This window comes from Nyctibius grandis, chromosome 1 (genome assembly GCF_013368605.1).
Source record: "Nyctibius grandis isolate bNycGra1 chromosome 1, bNycGra1.pri, whole genome shotgun sequence".
Classification (NCBI taxonomy): Eukaryota; Metazoa; Chordata; class Aves; order Nyctibiiformes; family Nyctibiidae; genus Nyctibius; species Nyctibius grandis.
The window spans coordinates 23896478-23921780 of NC_090658.1; the positions used below are offsets into that span (position 1 = coordinate 23896478).

The 25303-nt window shown below is 44.4% G+C and overlaps 2 protein-coding genes across 4 annotated transcripts in view; one reads left to right on the plus strand and one right to left on the minus strand.

The window, feature by feature from the left end:
• Window positions 1–17152, plus strand: part of USH2A (usherin) — a 419339-nt gene extending 402187 nt beyond the window's left edge. The window contains exons 64-72 of the mRNA XM_068406084.1: window positions 3969–4184; window positions 5996–6234; window positions 6744–6961; window positions 8845–9021; window positions 10491–10574; window positions 12231–12475; window positions 14130–14201; window positions 14531–14764; window positions 17063–17152. Coding sequence (XP_068262185.1) covers window positions 3969–4184; window positions 5996–6234; window positions 6744–6961; window positions 8845–9021; window positions 10491–10574; window positions 12231–12475; window positions 14130–14201; window positions 14531–14764; window positions 17063–17152 — 1575 coding nt within the window. The remainder of the gene's footprint in view (window positions 1–3968; window positions 4185–5995; window positions 6235–6743; window positions 6962–8844; window positions 9022–10490; window positions 10575–12230; window positions 12476–14129; window positions 14202–14530; window positions 14765–17062) is intronic.
• A 1328-nt stretch (window positions 17153–18480) lies between these two features.
• KCTD3 (potassium channel tetramerization domain containing 3) overlaps window positions 18481–25303 on the minus strand; it is a 32436-nt gene continuing 25613 nt past the window's right edge. For all 3 annotated transcript variants that reach the window (XM_068397312.1, XM_068397303.1, XM_068397315.1), the window contains 7 exons: window positions 25159–25275; window positions 23937–24107; window positions 22597–22752; window positions 21500–21596; window positions 19892–20076; window positions 19651–19789; window positions 18481–19292 (listed from right to left, as the gene is read on the minus strand). In XM_068397312.1, the coding sequence (XP_068253413.1) occupies window positions 18710–19292; window positions 19651–19789; window positions 19892–20076; window positions 21500–21596; window positions 22597–22752; window positions 23937–24107; window positions 25159–25275 (1448 nt within the window). In that variant the 3' untranslated portion in view covers window positions 18481–18709. The remainder of the gene's footprint in view (window positions 19293–19650; window positions 19790–19891; window positions 20077–21499; window positions 21597–22596; window positions 22753–23936; window positions 24108–25158; window positions 25276–25303) is intronic.

Sequence of the window (25303 nt, forward strand, 5' to 3'; positions counted from 1 at the left end):
AGGGAATCCAGCTTAGGTCAGTGTAAATCCAGGATTTAGATCCTCAGAAGTCCTGTTCAGCTGTCACAACTGTCTCGGAAGCTGGCATTAGAGAGTTTCACAGACACCTAGAGGTTTTCTGCTAGAAACGTGTCTTGGCAGGGCTGAGTAGTTGGTGTCTGTCTAGAAGGCAGACTTAGATCATGCCTGTCCATCAGGCCCACATGCATGTGGCTGTGACTTCAGCCTTTTTTCCAGAGGAACAGGAATGTGGTGCCTGGGGGATGGACCATAACCTCAGCTCCCCCCTGCAACTCCCTGGAGAGGGGCTGGGTAACTGTGTCTGCTCCTCCTTGCTTGTGCTCTGCCCAGGCAACCTTGATTTCATTGTGTTCATGCACAGTGAAATAGCCCCAAAGAGAGCACCCCAAGTACAAAGATGTGACATCCACTTGGGCATTCCCGCTCTGGAAGGGGCAGATTTGACTCCCTCCACTGGAGCATGTGATTGAACCTAAATTACTTGCCTCCTGGAGGACTCCTTTAACTACTTAGCTGTAGTGTGAAAGGGGATGAGCATCCCCTTTTCCCTTGTTCTAAGACAGTGTTTTGAAATAAAGAGCCCTTGTTTGTCTGAAATAAGGCCTGTTTTCTGAAAGACAAGGTGTAGGCACCTATGATAGCAGAGGGATTGCTGGAGGAAGGTGTCTCCATACAGCTCTCAGTGAGGCGTGTGCATCCCAGGTGAGTTGCATCCCTCTCTCCTCTGAGTTTCCTAGGGGGTCCCATTCTGAGGCTGAATTCCTGTGCTACACAGAAAGCCTCTGTTCCTAACTCATCACCTTCAGTTTTGCTGTGAGCAGCTTGCTCTGCAGGTCAGGTCCGACACTGTTACGCTCCATGCTCATTAAGGCCACAGCCTGGATGTAACTGGAGCATTTGCACTCAGGTCAGCACTGAGTCGATGCCAGTGGCTTATTCTCTCCACAAAGAAATATGCCCCTTGAAATGAACGACTGCAGGTAAATCTTTGTAGCAGCTGGGACTGAACTGAGATAGAGGGTTTGACCTACCACAGTAAAGTGAACAGAGTTTGACTTTATGAAAAGTTCACAACAGAGACATATTACTGATTTCACTGAAAATGAAAGTGCTTTGGCTGAGCTTTTTATCTTAGGGCATCTGTACTTAACATAGGGTTTCACTGGATGGTGCTATACGTTACTGATGGAATCAGGCAGGAACTTTGGGTCTGTAATTGGCAGAACCACAGTCTCCAAAGCCACCGTGGTGGTTTTTGGCCTTTTTCCTCCCCCAGGCCCCTTGTGAAGTGTCCTGCAGTCTTGGAACTTAATATTGCAACCTGGAAGGACTCCAGGGTCAGTTTTGAAGACCTCTTATTTCTAAACCTCCTATTTTTTTTAAGGCACAGTCCCACCATCCACTTCCCCAGGACCTCTGCCCAGTGTAGATCACATAAGAACGTGTTTTACTGTCGTTAGAACCACACATAAGAACGTGTTTTACTGTCGTTAGAACCACTCGACATGAAAGCTTACTAAGGAATACTTACACTAAAAAATTGCTCAGACAGTCCTCTTGTATTGCCATTTAGATCTATCATTCTGATTGATCACTATGTGGTTGGCTAATATTGAGCCTAATTTAACCCTATATGCTCATGCATCCATCTATTCTGTCTATTGTACCTGACATTCTACAAATTACTTACCCATGCAAATGATGACCTAAGGCAACCTTTTATGATATTCGTGTTTAATTATACAAATGGTTTTTGATAAATAAGATTATACATCCTTCCATATGTTTATTCAGTCCTTGATGAAAGCAAAATTTAATTTTCATGCAGATTTGTTGGAGAGTGTGTTTAATAAGTGCTGAGTTTTATGTAGTCTGCAGATCACTCTGGTTTTGGGAAGCTGACAAAATCAGTAGGCATAGTTCATAGAGACATGTGGTTTTTAATCAGGCCTAATTCAAGCTGCTAAATTTTGAAATCTTGGAACTGAAGCCATTGCCTTTATGCTCATGCAATAAAGCAAATGTTGTTGTGAAAATAAATGAGATATGCTGACTTAACTACACTTTTCCATGGGCTTTGTTTATATTATGGGTTACTGAAAATGTTGCCAAATGATTGATACATTAATATTTTTAAGAGAGGGACGTGCCTGTAAAACTTTCTGGTTTTAAAGATTAGCTGGAGTTTGGCTTGTGTGATTCAGTCAAGGTGAACATAACTTGATTGTCACACATTGCCCGGCTGAATTGACTGGGGCTGCTTGCATACATGAAGGAAATGTGTAGAAGGGAGAAACTGGCAGGACTGGATATCAGTATTGTTGTTTGGATGTCTTTGAAAACATTACCACTGTTGATCACAGCTTCTGAAGGAGTCCTCTGTGCATGGTATGACACAGATAGTGGTGGGAATTCAGAGTTTGGGGATCAGGTATGAAGAAGACACACAAACACACACTGAGACATGAAATCTGCTTCTTTTCCCTAAATGTGGCAGTGGGAAATACTTTGTTCTTCTGATAGAAAGTCACTGGGTCAACACAGGTGCTGGATGGCAGTCAAGGGTGTCATTGCGCTGCATTTTTCTCAGTGTCAGTACAGCTGCAGTAGCATCCCTAGCTGCCCGTGGTTAGGGCCAGCCAACATGGACTCATGAAAGGCAGGTCCTGCTCGACCAACCTGGTCTCCTTCTATGACAAAGTGACCCGCTTAGTAGATGAGGGCAGGGCTGTGGATGTAGTCTATCTAGACTTCAGTAAGGCATTCGACACTGTCTCCCACAGCATCCTCCTGGACAAACTGGCTGCCCGGGGCTTGAATGTGTGGACTCTTAAATGGGTTAAAAACTGGCTGGATGGCCGAGCCCAGAGAGTGGTGGTGAATGGGGCAAAGTCCAGCTGGCGGCCAGTCACTAGCGGTGTTCCCCAGGGCTCAGTTCTGGGGCCGGTGCTGTTCAATATCTTTATAGATGATCTAGACGTAGGGATTGAGTGCACCCTCAGTAAGTTTGCAGATGACACCAAGCTGGGTGGCAGTGTCGATCTGCTGGAGGGTAGGAAGGCCCTTCAGAGGGATTTGGACAGGTTGGATAGATGGGCCGAGACCAATGGCATGAGGTTCAACAAGAACAAGTGCCAGGTCTTACACTTCAGCCACAACAACCCCATGCAGCTCTACAGGCTGGGGGAAGAGTGGTTAGAAAGCGGCCCGGTGGAAAGAGACCTGGGGGTGCTGATCGACAGCCGGCTAAACATGAGCCAGCAGTGTGCCCAGGTGGCCAAGAAGACCAATGGCATCCTGGCCTCTATTAGGAATAGTGTAGCCAGCCGGTCTAGGGAAGTGATCGTCCCTCTCTACTCGGCACTGGTGAGGCCGCATCTTGAGTACTGTGTCCAGTTCTGGGCCCCGCACTTCAAGAAAGATGTTGAGGTGTTGGAGCGAGTCCAGAGGAGGGCGACCAAGCTGGTGAAGGGTCTGGAGGGTATGACCTATGAGGAACGGCTGAGGGAGCTGGGGTTGTTTAGCCTGGAGAAGAGGAGGCTCCGAGGTGACCTTATTGCAGTCTACAACTACCTGAAGGGAGGTTGTAGTGAAGTGGGAGTTGGCCTCTTCTCCCAGGCAACTAGCGATAGGACAAGAGGGCACAGCCTCAAGCTTCGCCAGGGGAGGTTCAGGTTGGACATCAGGAAGAATTTCTTTACAGAAAGGGTTATTAGACATTGGAATGGGCTGCCCAGAGAGGTGGTGGAGTCACCATCTCTGGATGTGTTTAAGAAAAGACTGAACATGGCACTTAGTGCCATGGTCTAGTTGACAGGGTGGTGTAGGGGCAGCGGTTGGACTCGATGATCCCAGAGGTCTCTTCCAACCTGGTTGATTCTGTGATTCTGTGTGTTTTGTAGGCTTGAGTCCTCCACTAACAGTTTCTCTGGTTTTGTGTGCCAAAGGTGTGGTCAGTAAACTCAGCGGGCCGGACGCCGAGCGGCTGGTCCCGCTGCCGGACAGGCCCTGCCCCTCCTGAGGGCCTGGGAGCTCCCCTCTTCAACATGGTGGCATCCACAGTGGCCGTGGTGAACATCAGCCCCCCTCTTAAGCCAAACGGGGTGGTCAGTATCTACAGGCTGTTTTCTAATGATACCAGAGGGACTACGGTGGTAAGTATTGTCAACACTGTTTCTGTCCTTCCATTTGAGCTTCTGTTTTCTAGCTTTAACAATTTTTTTCGTCCAAGCTGCTACTGATGTTTGCAGACTGTCCTCCTCTCCTGCACTCCATTGTTAACTGCTCTGCAATGCTCTCTTCTGGCCAAAGCGCCACCAGAGCTTTCACCCACCTAAATGTCATGCTTCTCAAGGAACTAAGCTCATCATTAAACCCTTCTCAATGTGATGGGAATCAGCAGTATAGGTCAGGGATCCAATCCAACCGTCCAAACGAAACACTTCCAGACAGCTCCTGCCAGTCCAAATGGTGCAGGTGGAAACTGCAGCCAGTAGGTAATGGTTGTGTGCTTTGGATAGCCTATGGACCTGAAGTTCAGAAGAAAGTGCTGTACATGAGTTTCCCTTAAAAATCCTTCTTGTTGGTAAACAGTATTTCATGGTAAAGCACTGAAGAACAGTGCAAGTAGCCAAGGCGCTTCTGTGTTTGATGTCTCAGCCTAGACACCATTAGGTGTCCAGAAATGACTGGTCTCAGCTTAGGAAACCTTCAGGGTTTCATTAGAGTTACAAAACAGGGAAATGTGGGGAAAGGCCAGGGCTGTGGAAGGTGCCTGGAACAGTTACCACCAAATCAGTGCAAAATACTTGAATACTTTTTGTCTGTGACACTATCTGTTTGGTTTTTACAAGTAGGTAAATACTTGTATGGGATTTTTTCCCTTGTCCTATCTTGCTCAGCTTGGAAGTGCTAGGGACACCTTCCCAGGTCATCAATCCTTTCCGTGAGCTTAAGCTGCCTACCGATTGCACATTACACATTTATTCCTTCCAGTGCAATTGGCTGTGTCCATGTCTGATTCAGCCAGTTCATCTCGTCGGTGCCTGCATGGCACTCCATTTCCATCCCCTCACACCTGCCATGCTGCTGGCTCATCTCTGGCTCTGGCATCAAGAAGTACCAAGTGCTTTCCTTTGCTTGCTTGACTCTTTCCTTCCTGTGTTTTTGCTGCACTCTGCTAAAACACATGCTGCCAAATGGGAGCAGATGTTGCCCCTTGTTGGTGTTTTCTATGTATTTTTATTTCTTTGGCTTAACAAGTTATACCCACAAATAACTACAGCAATGAGGGGAAATTACAGTTCCTGCAATCAGTTTCAGAACGAGGGCACCATTTCCTTTGCCAGAACTGCCAGGTCTCCCTTGCTGAGCATAGGAGAGTTTCCTCACAGGCTCACACAGGACCACGGCCATTTGAATGCAGAGCAGCATCATGTTGGCCCTCGACTTAGAGGTACCTACCAGACAGCACATTCTCCTTCTGTCTGTGAGTAAACTGACCCACCAGACACATTCTTATCGCCCTTCCCAGTGCTGTCTCCTCTACTCACGTTGAGGAAGCTTTTGAGATACGCATGAGTATTTGCTATCACACTTATCATGGAGTTATTTTCCGCATTCATTTCTTTTTGCTTCAGTACTGCTTATCCCAGAGTTTCTCCTTAAAGGTTTTCTGTTTCTCTGTTTCTGCGAATGATATTTGCAAGTTGACATACAGTGGTCACAGCTCAACTCAAGACGTTTGTGAGGCCACTGATGGCATGGTCTTTTCGTTTGAACAGTGCCCTTTAACTTCGTAATGGGAGAAAAATGAGTGCAGAGTTCCCAGTACACAACAGCTGCATTAATGTCAGACTTAAACGACATGCAGAACCTTGTGCCCGTCTTCTTCTGGAGTTAATTCACCTCTATAACTCTTATTTAGTACTTGTGGTGCTTGAAGCTGTGACAAGTTCCCTCTTAATTTTTATAGCTGTCAGAAGGGACTGCCACCCAGCAGACAATACATGGGCTAAAACCTTTTACCACATACTCCATTGGCGTGGAGGCCTGCACCTGTTTCAACTGTTGCAGCAAAGGACCCATGGCCCAAATCACCACACAGCCAGCTCCACCCTCAGAGCAGCCTCCCCCACAGATCCGCACCGTGACCTCCAGAAATGCCTCTTTCCAGTGGAGCGCCCCTCAGTCACCCAACGGCATTGTCACCAGGTAGGAGCTGCCACCCAGCCAAAACCGCCCACCTCGCGTAGGGGTGGTGGCAGGACAATCTTCCTGGACATGAGCTGGAATCACAGGGCTGAGAGCACTGGGCAGTTGTGACACTCACGCTCTTCCTTCCCAGTGTTGGTGGTGATATCCCGTGTGGCCTAAATGCCATCTGGGAGGTGTTTACATGCAACAATTGCTTTTCTCCTGAGCAGGATATTGGGGGGGATGAAGGTGAAGAGGATGAGTTGTTGTGAGTGGAGGTGATTGCCTGACAGCTGCAGTTGCACAGCCAAAAAGTTGTGAGATCAACCAGCAATGGAGAGGCAGCTGCATCTTGTAGTTAAAGGCAAACACTAATTTACCGAAGTGAGCAGCAAGGTAACAAGCATCAACAGTTTCACTGTTTCTCTTCTCTGGTAGCCAGATGTACAGCAATTAGGATTAAATGTATGGTTGGCTGTTACACTATTAAGGCTCTTGATTGATCAAAATCTCAATTTTTTTCTCAGCTATGAGCTCCATGTGTATATGGCTTGTCCCCTGAACCTACAGCCAGCAGTGAAGGCTTGCAGTCCTGGCCCAACTGAGGTGAAATATACAGGAAAAGGCCAGAGTGCCAATGTGTCCAACCTCGAGCCTTACACGACTTACAACCTGCGAGTCGTGTCTTACAACTCTGTTGGCAGCAGCGCCTCAGAATGGATTGGTTTCACTACGGAAAAGGAGCGTGAGTATGAGAAATGGTTCACTGATCAGCAATGCCCGCTTCTGATGCATGGGGCTGCGTAGCACCAAATGACTTCTCCACCCCAGTGAAAGATAATGTCCCCAGAAACCTGCTCTTCTGGTCACTGTGCCTCTGCTGCCCGTTCATTGAAATTCTGCTCTGGGGCTTGACTGCTCATTCCTCCAAAAATATTTCTTTGCTCATCATCTGATATCACATCCTCTGTCTTGGGAGCCTGGAAACCTTTTATTTTATTGAGAAAGGGCAGCAAAGCTGCAGAACATAAAATGTTCAAGTATTACCAGAAGGGTGATGTGTAGTAATAAATACATTGCCATAAATAATCCCTGGGAAAAGTAGAGATCTTGCAAGAGACCTGGTGGCTCTTTTCTGGAACTACCTTACTGTCCTAATTCATGCCACACTTCTGCCAGATCCTTCCTTGGATGTCATCTGAATGATTGTATCCTTGTTGACAATGAAGTAAGAATTCATTGCTACCTATCTAACCACCACAGGCAGTACTTTAAGGACATGGGTGGTCTGCATGGAAATTTAACATGCAGGACCTGTGCCTACAGTCAGAATAGATTTTGCCATCAAAACTGAATTTGTAGTGGTCTAACATCAGCTTTTATTAAAAAGATCTATAGTGCTGTAGCAAGAGTCATTCCATAACAGATGAGATGGGCATTTCACCTCAGCCTGCCAGGTCAGGGCAAAGAGGATGTTCACTTTTTATCATATAATCTCGTGTCAGGATTTCAGAATCACCTTTCTAAAAAAATCCCTTTTGCATCACTTGGTAGTTCTGCCTAGTAATTACTAAAAATGTGTCATCTGCTACATTCTTAGGTGAAAATTTCAGGTGGAACAGCCCCAGATTTTCTTTAATGTCACCACTGAAAAAAAAAGGTCCTTATCTCTAAACCTTATCTCTAAACCTCTAAAGGTCTATCTCTATGTTTTATTAAATTGCAAACTAAAAAGCTGGAACATGATAATGAACCTTTAAATGGAGAAAATCCATAATGAACTGGGGAGGCATACAGAACGCAAGGATTTGAAAGCCATTTTTAAACCCCTGCCCAGTGGGTCTGCAGCCCTCTTCTTTCAGTCTTGCTTTTCTTACCTTGCTGACCTCTTCACACCAGGGCTCCTGAGTCACTTTGAACGTCTCCTTCCTCTTGCCTGGAAGGCTTGCTTTAGTGACAGTGGGCAAATAGCAGCAAAGTGCAGCTGGACAAGCAGGTTTCTTATGAACAAACCAGCATATACTGGGCACATGGCTTAATGGCAAAGCCACAAGAAAGGACCATCTCAGACTTAAATGAAGTCTTTTGTCAGCAAGCTGTTGAGCCCAACTGATGAACTCTTCCTCCCTGAAGTGAGTTCTGGGTTTCTTTTCTTTCTGCCTGCCATCTGCTCTTGCTTTTTTGAAACCTCATGTTTTCATGTATGTACACATGTTAAAAGATGGTCTTGGGCATTTTCTTGGGGCTTGCAAAAGAGTCCTTTCCTTAGCAGTTGAGTTCCCACAGCCCGGCATGCTGCAGCTGAACTTGCATAACCTCCTGTGTCTCCCTGTCCCCCACCTTAAGCCGGAATTTAATTTATACAGTTTTAGTGTCGGTACCACATACACAAAGGCAATGGAAGGGAGTTCTAGGTCTTTATTTTAAAGATATGAGGTATTTCTGCTTTCTCAGTGTAGAGGCTGGCATGCTACAGAAGCTTTCTCTTTTCTCCTTTTATCTTCCCTACTCATACACATGTATACGAGAGAGAGGGGGAATGCGTGTGACGGAGAGCTCATACCACGCAGAGCCTCTTTCTCAGTCATGCCTATTGGCTAGAAATGGGCTTTTTTCCTTCTTTTGCAGCACCTCGGTACACAGCTCCATTCTCTGTTGTCAGCAATTTGTCTACCATTCACATAGACTGGAGCCGCACTTTCGTACTGAACGGCCGCCTGAAGGAGTACGCGCTCACTGAGAGCGGCCAACGCATCTACAGCGGCTTTGACACTGAGCTGTATTTACCAAGGACATCTGACAAAAGTCAGTTTCAATTTCCTATAGGTTTGTCTCTGTGAAACATTATTGGGCTAAATTAATATTGCTATGTGCTAAATTTAAGAATAACTCTCCATAGCTCTCTGCTATGAAGACAGGCTGAGAGAGTTGGGGCTGTTCAGCCTGGAGAAGAGAAGGCTCCAAGGACACCTTACAGCAGCCTTCCAGTACCTGAAGGGGGCCTACAGAAAAGCTGGAGAGGGGCTTTTTACACGGGCATGTAGTGGTAGGACGAGGGGGAATGGTTTTAAACTGAAAGAGGGTAGATTTAGACTAGATATTAGGAAGAAATTCTTGACTGTGAGGGTAGTGAGAAACTGGAACAGGTTGCCCAGAGAAGCTGTGGCTGCCCCCTCCCTGGCAGTGTTCAAGGCCAGGCTGGATGGGGCTTTGAGCAACCTGGTCTGGTGGAAAGGTGTCCCTGCCTGTGGCAGGGGTGTTGGAACTAGATGATCTTTAAGGTCCCTTCCAACCGAAACCATTCTATGATTCTATGATAGCCATCCCAAGCTGAGAGCACAGGAGCATACTACAGACACACTGAAGTGCATCTAAGCAGAGGGTCGAAACACAAATCCTCAGCGCTAAGCTTTCTCTTAAACATTTCACCCGACTGGGTGAGATGGCTCATTGTGAGGGTCAAGCTTTCCCAAATCCTGGAGCTGTGTTGCAATTCCATGCTTCAGGGCTACACTCTGGGAAATGCATGGAAATCTTCAGCTTCAGAAAAGACTGGAGCCTTAATTTTTCTTTAAACAAAACTAAGTCAGTAGCTCTTGGAATCAGCTGTGTTTTGAAATCTAGTTTCTCTTTCAGAAATTTGCAGTCTTTAAAATAAGAGGAAACTCTGTCAACAGGGGGAAAAAAAGAAAAAAGAAAAGAAAAGAAAAGAAAAGAAAAGAAAAGAAAAGAAAAGAAAAGAAAAGAAAAGAAAAGAAAAGAAAAGAAAAGAAAAGAGAAAAGAAACAGGAAAAAAAGTTTTCTGTTTTTAAGTGTTGGGGGTTTTGTATTTTAAGGGATTTTGTCATTTATTTTTTACTTTCCTGCAATGGTGCTAATATTTTTTTTTTGACTCAAACATTCTTAACATTTTTGTATCAGCTATGAATGGAGTGTGAGGGATTTAGAACAAAATGATTAATAAATTGAAAGTTGACAGCTACATGTCATTGGAAGAGGGAGGACTGGGTGGTGAAAAAGGAATATAATTTGTAGCAACATCATAGTGGTGACTACGTATGATCTGCCGTAGTTTATAGTTAAGTTTAATGCTCATGTATAAGGGATTATGAGGCTCTGATCCGGGTCTCAGGTGGTTTATGATGGGTTATGTGCTATGCCTGCCTTGGCTTTTCTCGGACCTGGCCACGTCTACTGGTGGATTGTGGTGACAAAGCATCACCTACAGAATTTGGTTTCTCCTGCTGACAGTATTTTCTAACCTTTTTGCTCAGCCTTTTTGTTTCAAGTGACCTGTACCACCGATGAAGGGAGCGCCATGACACCGGTCATCAAATACAGTGCTGGAGATGGAGTTGGTAAATATGTGAAGAAATTACCTAGCACCTATTGGTTTTATGTGTTTGTGTTTGTTAGAAATTTGGTATATTGTGCATGCTAGACAGGATGGCATCTCACTGAAGGATCAGGGGATTCCTTAGTGTCTTTAGCGTATGAGGTACATAGCTAATGTGCCTTTTTTCCATGGACGGCTGTTTCTTTACGTCATGGTCATCTTCAGATCCTTTCTCTTGATGTGTAATAGTTTTTTCTTTTATTTTTACACAAATATTTTGCTCCAAAATGTAGTGCTTTTTCCTCCTGAATAGAATCTGCTCTCTTCCAGATTTTATTTCCCAGTTAAGATTGTCTTGAATTCTAATCTTGTCCTCCCACATTCCTCCTCAGTTTGACAATGAAAATACATATCCTCTCTCCTCCTTGCATCCCACACACCCCAGCAAGGGGCACTCGCCTGCTCCTTTCGTATGACCAATTGGCCAGTCTCTGCAGTTTCACCTGGGATGTGTTTCCCTAACCAGCTTATGAGAATGTCGTACAAGATGCTGTCAGGATCTGGTTTATAGCACCTGCTGTTTCCCTTTCGTCCACGAGGCCTTTGCCTGTTTTGTGGAAGCGAAGGAGTTTGGTGTGATGAAATCCCAGTCAGTTATTGTCCATGGAGTAGTAGATGCCTACCAGTAGAAGTTTCAGGATTTTCTCTCTTTAGTTCTCTAGGAAGGAAAGCTAAGCTCAAACCATTTCTAACTGACATATTGGTTTTAATTCATTGATTTATTTTTTGAGTTGCATCTTGTCCAGCTTAAAATAGATAGGCCTTGTCTTTGCAGCTACTCTTTACACTGCATTTCCCTTATATCCCTCTTCATGCTCTCACTCTATCCTCCTGCAGAATTTCAGGCAAGGCTGTTGTAAAGGCATTACAAAATGTCCCCAGTTACTCTACATCCATCACCTTCCACAGTCTGCTCCTTGTACCCAGCAGCAAACCAAATCAGCACCATAGGCAACTTGCAGCAGAGGCTTGCAAGCAAAGGTGACGGAAATTCCTTAGCAGAGAGTCTGGATTCGCATGTAGGATTGCAAATAACCAGGAAATCCTGTCACTGAGATTTCTTACACTTGTGTTGTGCATGAGCAAAGCCAACCAAGTGGCTTTTTTTTCTAACAAATAGGTGGGGGAAGGAAGAATAAAATGTTTAATGTTTTTTGATTTTGTATTAATTTATCACTCATTTCAGATCAGTCTTCCTCCCTCTCTCTTTTGCGCAGGCCTGCCACTAAACAGTGCTGGAGAGAATGTCCTCTGTCTGTACTGCTCTGAAATTACCATAGTCATTTCCAGTCTTCAAGGTTACTTGGAGAAACCTTTTTCCTCTCTTTCCACCTCCACTGCCTCCTTTCTCAAGAGCTGCTGATGCAGTGGTGATTTCCAGCCTGAGCAGCAATGCCAGAACCTTAAGCAGGGTCTCTTGAGGGTAGTAAGCTTTTTATTATAGCCCACTAGCACATTGAACCATTATGCCACCTTGAACATAAGTGCAAATAAGCACATGACGACAAAATTACTTAAATTTCTGCCTAATTTATTAGCGAGGAAAGGGATAGCATATTGTTAAATGCTTTCTGAAATAACGCTCCCTTTCTCCCCTAATCCCTCTTGATTTTTACAGGTCTGATCTTGACAACACCTGGAGAGAAGGACAAAGCGGAGTCCAAACGTGCAAAATTCTACAACGAGCTGTGGTTCGCAGTGCTGATGGTAGTTCTAGGATTGATTCTCTTGGCTATTCTTCTCTCCTTAATTCTTCAAAGGAAAGTCCACAAGCAACCCTATGCACGAGACAGACCTCCTTTAGTTCCACTCCAGAAAAGAACGTCACCAATGAGTGTATATTCATCAGGTGAAACCCATCCGGTACGTCTGGTAAAATGCAATGTTGAGTATCCAGCATGTTATACTTTTACCTGCCCGCCCCCCCCCCCCCTCCCTCCCCCCGGCCCAAACACACACAGTGTTCTCTTCCTCCTCCCTCCATTTTGTTACACTCTTCGTTACCAAAGGAAGGCTACTGTTCAGTGTAGGAAAAGGGCTGTCTGATGTACCTATGTGGGCACTGAGAGGCAGGCTACAGGTGTTTAGTCCAAAAAGAGCCCTGTGGCACCTGGTCTCCAGGCCCTGAAACGCCTCTGATGCCTAAGACAAACTTTGGATCTGGAGTCACAGAAAGTGCAAAGCCACTGATGTCACCTGATGTTAGCTGACATCTGTAATAGAGCTGAAAAGGCCTTGACATGCTGTGAGAAGGTAGGTGATAAAAATGTGCTTTTCAGAGGAACCTTTCATGTGTTCCCAGCTGCCTGTTGTGGATGGCTAACCACAATCAGTCTGACAGTCTTTGTCAGGTATCCATGAAAGGTGTCCGCAAAAAAAGCAGGACTTAGGGAGAGGCTCTATATCTTTCTGGTATCCACCCACCACCCAGCTGGAATGCTCTAGGATGAGCTGCGTGCCAGGAAGGTTTGGGGGAGACTGAGTGCAACCAGGGAAAAGCTAGGGATCTTCACAAAATGTGTGTGTGCATCGGTGCACATAGAGCCACAGTGAGACCACCAGAGAGGTGGGAGGAGGACGGCTGGGGAGTGATAAAGAGGAAGGCTTTGTATCATTTTTATTATGACAAGTTATAATTCTGCAAAAAAAATGGATAAATAACATGTTCCACCATGTAGCAGAGTAGTAGTGCTATCCTGCCCTTTGAGGAAAAGCAAGACAAAAGGAATACATCAATTGTTACAAGGCTGAGAATGGGAGCAGCAGTGCCTTCCATTTCTGTGCTTCCTCCCAGGCACAGGCCGTGAGATGATGCTTCTTGTCACTTCTCAGCTTCTTTTTCCTGTGAACGCCATCAAGCAGGATAGTGACTCCTGCATCCTTCACGCATTCTGTTCCTTCTTGTCTCGGTGCCAAGAAGCTGCATCTGTGTCTCAACGAAGGAGCTCTTGGAAACAATGGGATTTCCAGTGTGCCCCTTCTCCTGGCAAAGGCTAAGAGCATAAGAAATTTCTTTTTTTTTGGTCTCATGGTTTTGATTCCTTTTCCTCTACAGTCTGTCATGTTGTGTTGTTCCTCTTGACTTTAAAATGTCTTTGCTGTTGGCATGCCTGCCCTATTCCTTGCCATGTTCCTGCCACTTCTTTTTTTTTTTTTTCCTTTTTTTTTTTCCTTTTTTTTTTTTTCCAGAAGCTCATGGACTTAACAGAAAGGAAGATTCTACAGTGCATCAGTTGAAGGACTTAATCTGAGTAGTTAGGATAGAGCTACTATGAAGTGGCAAAATCGCTTGTGTTTTACAACTGTTAGTGAGGTCATGTGGCAAGCAATGCTGGCTGCACATGTTGTATTTGATGACCAGTTAAAGTGCCTCATCTTTGCCAGTTCCCCCACATCCTGCTGCATTGCTCCCCCTTCACAGAGCTGCAGCTAATTCACACCCTCTGTAAGGAACAGACTGCACCTGCATTGCACCTTGCGCTGCCCTAATGCTTTTCCTCCCTCTCTTTAATCTCAGTTTGAGACCATCGCTGACACGTCTGATTCATCAAGCAATGTCACTCTCAAAAGTTACACGATGCACTTTGAGGTAGAGTCATTAGCTTGCAGAGTTGCAAGATGTGTGACGTGCCAGATGACCCAAAGAGCATGCATGAAGGCATCTTACATTGCATGTTTCTCCTGGTGGGTGAATGTCTTTTCCCTGGTCACGGTAACTGAAAAAGGAATTCTGCTAACATTCTCTTGCTGTGCAAGTCTGGGCTATCATTCTGGCAGTCAAAAAAATCTGTTTATAACTATGCATGATTTTGGAAGCATGGGTTTCTCTGTTCTCTTCCACTCCTGTTTTGGTTTTGTTCAAAGTGTTTGAGACCATGCCCTTTATTTTTGATTTAAGAGTTTGCCTCTTCCTTGTAGGGGCTGGCAGATACGAAAATTCCAGGAGCTGGTTCTCCCATGAGCAACCGCAGTGTCCATATCGCAACTGGGGCAAGGAGACCAAGTCAGAGCCAGCTAAGTCGCACATATTCCCAAGCCTCTCTTCATCGTAGTGTCAGCCAGCTGCTTGACCTCTATGACAAAAAGTCTTTTGTTGAAGAATTACCTTGGGATGCCATTATTCGCAAGCATCGCACTACTGGTCGTGGCTTGGTAAGAACTCCTGTTCCTCTGTGATGCTGGTGTGTGTCAGCTGCTAGTGATTTGTCTGTTCTGTTAGAATCATGAAAAGGTCTAAATATCAAAAGCTGCCAGAGATACAGCCAAAAGACCTAGAAGGACACGGTCAGAGATTAGCTCCTCAAAATTCTTCCTGCCTACTGCTCTCTTCTGGAGCCACAGGTGATCACATACTGCTCTTACAGGGCACGAGGGGTCCACATGCATCTGTTGTCTGTGGTTTCCATTGAACCAGTAATTCCATGGTCTACCAGGGATATGCACCTTGAAGAATTCCCTTCTATTTGATCAACTCATAGGTTTTTCTCTCCATGCATTTCAGCAAATGTACATGTGTGGAAAGGATATCTTGGCATCCTTCACACATTCAGTGCCAGAAGCAGGAACTTGTGTTCTAGTGTCTCCTGTTCTGTGACCTTGGACTCAATTGCTGATGAGACCTGCTCTCTGTCCTCTGCTCAGTCATGATCACGTGAATGCTCAGATCTTCTGGCATTCATGACAAATGACTTCAAACTCTGCCCAGGGCAGGCAGAGTATCTGTCTTCAAATATGAGAGGACAGGATGATTGGCCAGTGTCACTAAAATGGACCTGAACACACAAATACAAGAAGTTGCCTCAAGTCAAGGTCAGTGGCAACTTCCTCTTTGTCACTAGAAAACAGGCTTTTTAACCTCCACCCTCCTGGCTTCCACCCTTCCCTGAGTAAATGTGTGGGAAGGGTTTCAGGGGCCAGTGAGACATGAGTGTTTGCTCCCAGAAAAAGCTAACTAATAAGGGTTGTACAAAGGGGACAAATGGGGGTGAAGGGCATGTAAGGTAATAAGTAAGTTAGATGGAGTGTGCAGTTATCTTGTCCAAAATGCAAAGTGACATGGAGAAGGGTGGTCTGTCACATAAATCCAGGCAGCTTCCTTGGGCTTTCACCTTCAGTACATCAGAGCTAGAGGGGCTGGAACGTACAGGCGTTGCTACCATCGCTGCCGTACCTGCTTAGACTATAACAGCAGGACCAAGGAAGCTGATAGGGCTCAAGTAAGAAGACAGTAATACTTGGCTCTAGGCAAAACCCCTCTAGGTACAGGTTAACCTTCCAGCCCACGCTCTGCAGCTCATGGACTTCCTGAGTCAGCAGTATTGTGACTCAGCCTTGAGTCATTTTCCCAGAGCTATCACATCCTCGTGATTTAATTCCTTAGGGACTAATAGCCCACCCAGGGTGTACCTCTGTATGATCTCATTAGCCAAAAGAACAGCTTCCCACTGCTAAGAGAGGAAGCTCTTGCTCTATCTGCTTAACACCGTGATTTGATTTAGCTTTCAAACTCCCCATAAAAATGCTGGATGTTTGTATGTTAGAACTGGTTTTCAGAATAGTCCAATGCGTTTCAGAAGTGGTAGGAGCAGGTGAACAAAAACTTCCTCTCACTTTTGGTGGCAAACAACCGTGACAGCATGAGATCAGCTGCTTTTTAAAATCAGCAGCTATATATACAAAGTTGGGCTCTTCTGTCCACCCTCTGTACATTGCTTTACATTTCCCTGAACCTAACTGTCTCTGCTCCTGTGTTGCTCAGCTACTCTCCTGCAAACAAACCTCCTGCAATGCTTTCCACTCCATTCTTCCCTTTATTACACTCAGTAGCTTAGGACTGTCTGCGAGTTTTGTTCACCCCTTTGTCCATCTTGCAAATTAATATACTGAATGGTTGAAGCGGCCCAGGACACGTATCTGCAGTAACACTGCTGGTGATCTCTTTATGCTATGGAAACAGACAGTTTATTTCTGTCCTGCTTTCAACTCTTTCTCTGGCTCAATGTGTTAGTATGAGTGCAGCTGGAAGAAGCTCAGACCCTCTTTTAGAACCCTGAAGAACAAAATCTTACCTAAATCACAGGTGACAGGGTTGTTATACGAAACAAAAATGCAAACATGTATTCTTTTTCTTTTCATCTCTCCAAGTTCCCCATCACACTGTAACAAACACTATTTTATTTACCATTTGTCAGATATATATATAGTAATTGATTTTTTTTTTTTAACTTATTGCTTACTATGAAAATCTAGTTGGTTTGGATTCAGGTGCTTGAATGCTTTAGGTTCTCATGCTGGGAGGAATGGGAAAACATGTAGAGAGGTAGAAATGCACTTATTTGTCTGACTATCTCAGAACTGTTTTTTTGTGAGTAGGAAGAAAGAGGAATGAAGGAATCGCCTTTAGTCTGGTACAGCTTTGGCTTACATGCTTTTCCCCCCTCCTCCTAACAGTACGTAGATGAAGAAGATCTTGTCAATGTCATCAAAGGCTTCAGCACAGTCACCAAGGAGCACACCACATTCACTGACACCCACCTCTGAAGAACACAACCACCTTCTCTAGAAAACGGAAAGTGGGTAACTTGCCAAAAGCAGCCTGCATGGCTTTTGGGGGAGGGGATAGGGCTGCTGTTTCCCCACCCCATGCCCACTAGTTAAAAGAGAAAACTGTTTGTTTTAGGAGGGGAGGTGAGAGGGGTAAGTTGGCCTTTTTTTCACCAACTCTTTTAACTGTATAGTAGGAACTGTGTGTTAGCACTGACACCTCAGGTAAGAAAGAGAACAGTTTGAAAATCCCCAAGTCATACAGTAGTAGAAGACTGTGAAGGTAGGGGCTCTCATCTTTGTCTCTTATCCAGCTTCCACAGTTGAGGAGGGTTGTGGGGGGTGGAAGGGGGGCAGCATGTTTGGTAAGGAAAAGTCTTTTACCTGTCCAAAACCAGCATGTGGCTAAAAGGGGCCGTCATGGCAGGAGAGCCATGGTTTTTTGTGGCCTGACAAAGCTCCACCACAAAATTGTGTTCATGCACAGGTGAATAAACAGCAAATGAAAAAATGCTTATGGAGTTGCTTTAATCTTTGCGTCCTCTCCCTCTTCCCCACCCACTCGGCTCAAGGTTTTGGGTTTTTTTAAATGCTTAACTTCAAGCATGCCTTTTCAGAGGCAGAAAAACCTCCTAACCCACTCCCTATTAAACACTTTCTGTCACAGCCTTCCCTTTTGCTTATGTATTACTAATCTACAGGCAATAAAATTTGTTCACCACCCACAGTAAACTAGAAGCAAACAGCAAGCAGCCAGTGCAACACAGCTAGGAAATAACATGTCAAGGCACTTGTAATTGAGAATTATTATACCATGACAGTAAACCTACTCCCATATTCATCTCTGTCCTTTTCTAGAGAAAGTGAAAAGGAAGCCCTCAAGAGACCGCCAGTTCTGTGTATTCTGCCAAGCATATTTTTATACATGCTCTCAGTTGCAATCAGCAAAACCCATCATCTGATACCACACATTTTCAGAAAGCACAAGCAACACTCCTCTGGCAATTTATTTGGACTAAGAGGCAAAATAATATGCTATTTTGAATAGCTTCCTCCTTAACCTGCACAAAACATTTCAGATTTCAGACAGCAGCATACAGAGCAAGGATCCCATTCATAAAACAAGACTACAGAGGCAGCCCTGTGAATCAGGCAAAATCCAGCCAAGACAGCAGCAGCTCAGCAGAGCAATGTGTGGCTGCGTCCAAAAAGCATCCTCCACTGAGCAGCGAAGTATTCCTTTAGCACACTCCCTTCCCCCAAAACAAAAATAATCACAATGTATCACATGCCTGACCACATTTACGCAAGAATGCACAACAATATTTTGGACCAAGTACCGTATTACATTTTGGAGTATTACAGAAAGCCACACATTGATGTGGACGACACTTCAAAGGTTTGGCAGCAACCAGGTACTTTCTCATAACCTTACAATTTTCATTCTGGGTATCAGAACAAAGTCCCATTCGAGAAACAACCCACAACACATGATGTTATGCCTGCTACCAGCCAGAGGGCACCTGCACCTCATCTTTGCCACCAGTCACGTTTTCACAAGCCATAGTCTTGGCAGGATGAGTCATTCTTCCGGTGACGTGGTGAAGCAGCTGTCTTTGTAGGCGATGGAGAAGCCGCACCAGGTAATTCAGGCCCACCTTCAGCAAGGACTGGTGCAGAGGCCAGGAGAGGCACTTTCTTCCTTCCCAGGAAGCCAGCCCCTTCAAACCCCATTTTCTTTTTGCTTTCTGCTTTGGCTTCACTCTCCTCTTCTGGTCCTCTTCTTTTGAGATCCAGAGAACTCTCTGGCAGACGGTGAACCTCTGTACTGCAACACCCACCTGCATCTGTCACACCTGTGCCTCGCACTTCAAGTGCTGTTGTCAGGACTGCCTTCCTCTCAGCTGCGCTGCCCTCAGCCGTTGCCTTCCTGGCCTCTGTCTGGTTTGAATTCCCATTTGCAGCAGCTGCCTTTTCTGTTGGGCTTTTGCTGGGTAAGTTAAAAGCCTGGAAGTCCCGGTAACTGTGAAAGCTCTCCGTCCGCCTTGCTCTCGCCAACAGGGGGCTTTCTCTGTATGGCCGCACAGAACCATATGTGGCTGTTTCATGGATTGTTTCGTGGTGCTGCAATTGGAGGCTTCAGAAAAGAAAAACAACCAAGGACGAGAAGAGCAGATGTTATGCTAAGAATATCAGCCAGTTCTTCTGCACACGCTGCTGCCACCCACCACTGCAACTCCCACTAAGTTAGCAATATACTCATCACAACCCCCACACAAGGGCTTCCAGATCACTTACTTAAGATTCTCATAGGATTCTTTAATCTGCACATATATAAACCAATAGAAATCAAGGAGTATGTGTCTGTAGTTCAGGGCACCTAGGGCATGGATTCAGGGGCTCAGCTACAGCATTCAGGTGACCAAACCCCTCTTTGTCTACCTGAAGGGTAAAACCTTTGGTGTCTGCAGCTGGTGCCACCCTTGATGACCTACCTGGAATTAGATTCCCGCAGCCGGTTTGGCTGAACAACTGAGGTGGCAGGACTGATGTTGGGTGTGGCACAGCGAGATGTACTCAGGTCACACTGGTCAAGCAACTTGAGCAGCTCTTCCTCTGTGGGGCCACCAACATCTGTAAGAGACAGCTCTTAGTGCCCAAGTCCATTTACCATAGTCATGCACATGTGAGGACAGAAAAAGAACGACACCACAGTCCTGGCATAACACAGCTTACCTTTGTCTTCACTCTTATTAACCATGTCCATAGCTGTGGTCAGGTCCCACATCTGGATACTGCCATTTGAATGCCCAGTGAAGAGGTAGCGGCGTGGCCGGGAGCCCATTCTGCTAGATCCTTCACATTCTCGCACAGTAAATGATGAGATGGTAGTGCAGTCAACTGCCTGGATCTCACAGATCCTACAGGAAGAGAAACCCCAAGTCACCAAAACAATTGCACCCTGCAGAGTCTGGCCAGTAAAGTCAGTACTGTTCTGATTTTCTGAGAAGTCACCAAACTGGCCATCAGAAAAAGACCTTTCTTCCAGGCAAAATTCCTTCCCCTGCATGACCGGCATGCTGCTCAGCTGCAGACAGTAGTACCTTCTTCTGCAATCCATCTGCAGTCTTATTACTTTTTTATTTTTATTAGGGAACTCCCATGTCCATTTTCAGTTTGCAATGATTAGAAACCTAAGTCTCTCACAAGAATGACAGCAACTAGCCCTTCACATGCAAGACACTCTAGGAAACTAACCTGCAGAAATAGCACATTTAACCAGATAAAAGATATGCAAAAAAATCCAAGGATGATAAATCCAAAGTTATCTATACAGATAACTTGTCTTATGACAACTGCAATATCACTTGACATGGCAGATCTCCATCACTTTTTTTTTCCCCTTTATTTTAGGAGCTTATGTGGGGAGTGAGAGGAAAAGGACTCCCAAAACAAAGCTGCTAAGCCAGACCCCCCACCAGAACCTTACATATTCTGGGTAATTTGTTTTACTGGCTCCTTCTATCAAGCTTTTTACCCAAGAAGTGTCAAAACAAGTCATCTAATAAAACTCTCCACTACATACAAATCTAGCCTGAAGTAAGGAAAAAAAAAAAGCACATCAGTAATCCGCAGGGCTTCTGTCCTCAATTCAGATGCCAATAGTGTAAAGGCATCAATGTTTTCACCCATATTCAGAGTTATTAGGCAAGAGATGCAAGAATAATAAGCAGTATAGAACTGTAATGCACCATCTTTTCTGATCTCTTGCCATCTACCTAGCCTAACAGGAAGAAAAGCAGCTGTGATTATTTGGCAACTTTTTTTACTACATTGGCAGCAACGCAGTAGAATATTTATGAAGTCAAGACTAAGTAAATAATTGTATAGCTGACCTAGAAGACAGTCTCTCAGTTTTAAAGGTTCAAAGACAAGTGCAAAGGAAGAGAGAAACTGCTTCCCCATCTACCTTTGTAAGCAGCATAATCCCTGCCGCCAGCAACTTCAGCATCAGTGTTGAAATTTAATGTTAGCATGGTACCAAGGCTGAGAGTTACAGATTCTGTAGAGGCACATCAATGTTTGTTTTGTGAGCTTAGCAGGCGAGCCATCATGAAGTGAGTCTCTGGTATCACATTTTTCAAAATGCCATTTGGCTTCTATGTTATAGTAGATCATTAAGTACAGTTCTGCTACTAACACACAAAACTAGAGTTCAGCCAGAGCTGTCAAGCACCTTAGAAGCTTGCTAGGTGTAACAGCATGCACCCCCAAGGGATGGGAGACCCCGTCACCTGAACAGCCCTGCTCTTTCCCACTTGAAACCCTAAATAATGGAGGTACCTTTTCCCAGTTGAAGACAGCCTTACGAACAGCTTATTAGTGATGGGAACAACTTTTTGGATAAACACCTGTTGATCATCACGTTCACCAAAGGGTCCTAGAGGAAAAAAAGGAAGATCACTTTTGTTTGTTTGTTTCAACTCCCTCACCCTCTTCCCTGGTCCTGAAGACCCAAACTCATATTGTATGACCACTGCAATTTTAAAGCATCAGGACCAGGGAACCAAAGATAACTAATAGCTAGAAAAAGTCATCCAATAGTTAGAAGCCTCTACAGATACAAACCTTTTTTGTTCTTTTGTTTTAAAGGACACCCATTCCTGAGTTTCCTGTACGTTCCTGGAGGAATTACTATGTCAGTACAAACCCTACGTTAGGCCTCTATAATAACACTAAGTACGTTCTTATTTTGCAGCTCCTATATGTCTAAATGTTTAATCAGATTTCTTGCTGTAGTACTGACCCCACCCTGTGTTCACAAGGCATCCTATTCATCAAAGGTTCATTTGCAAGACTCAGACCACAAAGGAATCTAGACTACTTGTCTACCCATATCTACTGACATGCATTCCTTCAGTATCTTGCTATAGTAATATGTGCCAGTACCATTTGCCTCTGCAGTTTCAAGGCTTCAGTAAACTTTGTCACAACTTCAAATTCATTTAAGAATTTTTCACATATGCATCACTTAACCCCAACTGAACAGTGAACTGCAATTTGCAGTAGACCCAAACCTTGCTATGCTCATCTGCTTTAATACAGTCTCCTGTGCTTTCTGTCATTCTCTAGTTAAACCAAAAGTGAAATGCTACATCAGTTTGCTCAAGGAAGAGGTATAGTATCTGTGTTTGAAACTTTTTCTGCCCTTTCTCTCACCTTCAGAGTAAGCCCTTTAAAGTGTACTCACTCTATACAGTCTAAATAGTGAGTATTTCCAGGTGAATCTTACAGTCCCCTGCCATCTTTTCAAGGGGAAAGCAGTACACAAGAGATTACACCCATCAGCTGACTTGCATGTTATAGGGTTGAAGGTCTGTTAAATCTTTGAGACCACTGAATGTAGAGGCTCAGCACAGCACATTCAATAGACATCCTACCAATGTCATTTCCAGAACAGTAACTGCCATGACTCTCTGCTTCTTCCAGGGATAAGATTTTGAATGATGCAAGAGGTGTTGAGCCTGGCTGAGTTGAAATCATGCCCCGGAAACGAGTCACAGTCCATGTCCGTACATGGTTGTTATCAGCACAAACTAGAAAGGAAATGATGTACAATAACATTTACAAGGGATGACAAAACTTCTGAGATAAACTCCTCTAATGATTTCTATATGATAGTTTTTTCAAGATTGAGCAATCAAGCAGAATTTAGTCAATATCAGGTCACACAGCATCTCCAGAAAATTATCTAACAATCTACAAATTGTTGCTGATCTCCTGTTTTCTATTAGTTTTGTCTCTTCCCTCAGAAATTCAAGAAACAAACTGAGGCAGGTGGAACACAACATTAACGTCTGACCGAGTCAGCACCAGTAGCCTACAGCACACTTCAATCTTCTGTGTGCAGATGCTGGGACAGGACATGTCATGACAGCAGCCTGGCAGCAGAACCCTCATCACACAATAGTGCTCTTCTATTTCATTCATCAGTTACTCAGTTTTCTACATACAGATGTGCCTTTTCCTGGCACTGAGGGTTTAGCACCAAGTTGCAGGGGAACAGATGACCTCTGGGCTGTTTGTTTGCAGTATAACTGGATACATGTTTCCTGTTCCTTTTTTTAAACAATTGGGATAACAGCAGAAAGTAAATCTGTTCTCTGCCATGCCCTGGTTGCTGGATTCTGGGTGAAATACATGCTTACAAGGGGAGGAGTGATTGCATCTGCCCTGAAAGCAAGACACTTTCCTGAGCGTAAGGTAGGACAAACAAGATAGCACAACAGACACTGGGAGACTTCTGAGAAAAGAAACACAGACAGCCCTTTGAAGCCAGGGGAAGGCTTTTCCTAAGGCCCAAGAGGAGATGGTGCACATTTTGCTGCAACCCAGAAAGCTCCTGAAAGGCTGTTAAAAGAAGACAAGTCCTAAAGGACCTGCCCACAACAATAAGGCTTGACAGGGATACATTTGTTTACAAACCCTTTTATTTCCCCAAATGGCAACCTTGGAATAAGACACTAACGAAAGAGCTAGTTGTTCCAGTATCTCATCAAATAAAACCTAGGCCTTTAACTGATAAAGGCTTTGAAGAATGCTTACTTTAAGAAAGACGATCCAAGCCAATCTAGCCCCTCCCCTGCCCCCAAATCTGTCCAACTCATTTCCATCACATGTGGGAACAATGCAAGTTATAAAGCGATGTATACAAATACTTCATTGCTCAGGAGGAGGGGAGAACCACGAATACAAATTTGCACACAGAGAAGAAGATTACCTGACACAAGGTGTTTCTCTGAGAGCATGATCTTCGTAACAGGACTTCGATGAACTGTGAAGGTCTGAAAGAGCTGAGGCCCAGACCCAACTGTTTCAGGGTGCTGTACAATCACCCTCACTGCTCCAGAGCTGGTGCCATATGCAATCTCAATCCAATTGCCACTTACACCTAAAGCAAGCAAGAACACAGTTGTTCCCTCCAGGAATGAAAGCTTGTCTTACTGGGGCCAGGTAATGAGGCAGTAGAAAACAGTATTTCCAAGCTTCCACAGTAAGATACATATTTGTTTTAGACACTGTTTACTCATTATTTTCCCATGAACAGAGAGTACATTTTGCCACTTAAAAACCCCAACGTTTGTTCAATTCCATATTACACTCTTCAACACTGTCTTAACAACAGCCTTCTCTCCCATTCTCTCCTCCCTCCTGGAAGTGAAAGAAGAGATGGATAAAGTCATAGGATCAGGTATTTTGGCACTCCTTACAGTGATATGATCAATATGTGCCACATACCATTTGTTTTTCTGCCTTAGTGGGAGGCAAATGGGAAAGCAAGGCAAGAGCAGGGAGGACTACAGTTTAAAAGGTTATTGTGGTATCAATGTAGTTATGTAAGTAACCACTTTCTCCCAGTTTTTTTTTTTCTGTTTTTTTTTTTGGTTGTTGTTGGTTTTGTCTTTTGCGTTTTGTTTTTTTTTTTTTTAGTTTAAAAGATAGCTGTACTGTGATTACAAAAGGGTATATAGACACAATAGCTAAGCATCATTCAGCTGCATATGGAAATGGTTTTTAGTATATTGGTTATAAGGTTAGATGCAACAACAAGGGTGTCTTCTCCCCCCAGTTCACCACAAACTATTTCAGTGAATACAATTCGTAATCTAAGTCCATATCTTGTGTAAAAGGCTTAAAGCCAGCAAAGGAACATTCCACACAAGCATTAATATATGATACATTATATACAAGCATATGCACACATACATGTAAGTACGTGTACCTGTTTATACATATGTACAGATGTAAGTGGAAATAGTTACGCCTAGTGTTCATCATTCATTTGAAGATGATTAAATGAAGAAAAATTCATTGTTTATGTCAAGAGCTACCTTGTCTGCTTTAGCCCTGCTATGCAGCAATAGAAAAAGTCCATTTAAAAAAAGGAAAAAACCTACATCTGTAACAGACTCTCACTGAGGAGACAGTGATAGAATACTGACTTGTTTTAGGTGTGAGGTAGACACTGAGTGCTGTTATAGCATCATTGGAGGGATCGTGGTACAATTCTGTCACTAGAAGATCATTGTCTTTCATTCGCAGTGGGAACTTCTGCATGTCTGTGGGGAAGACATATTTGTTTATTAC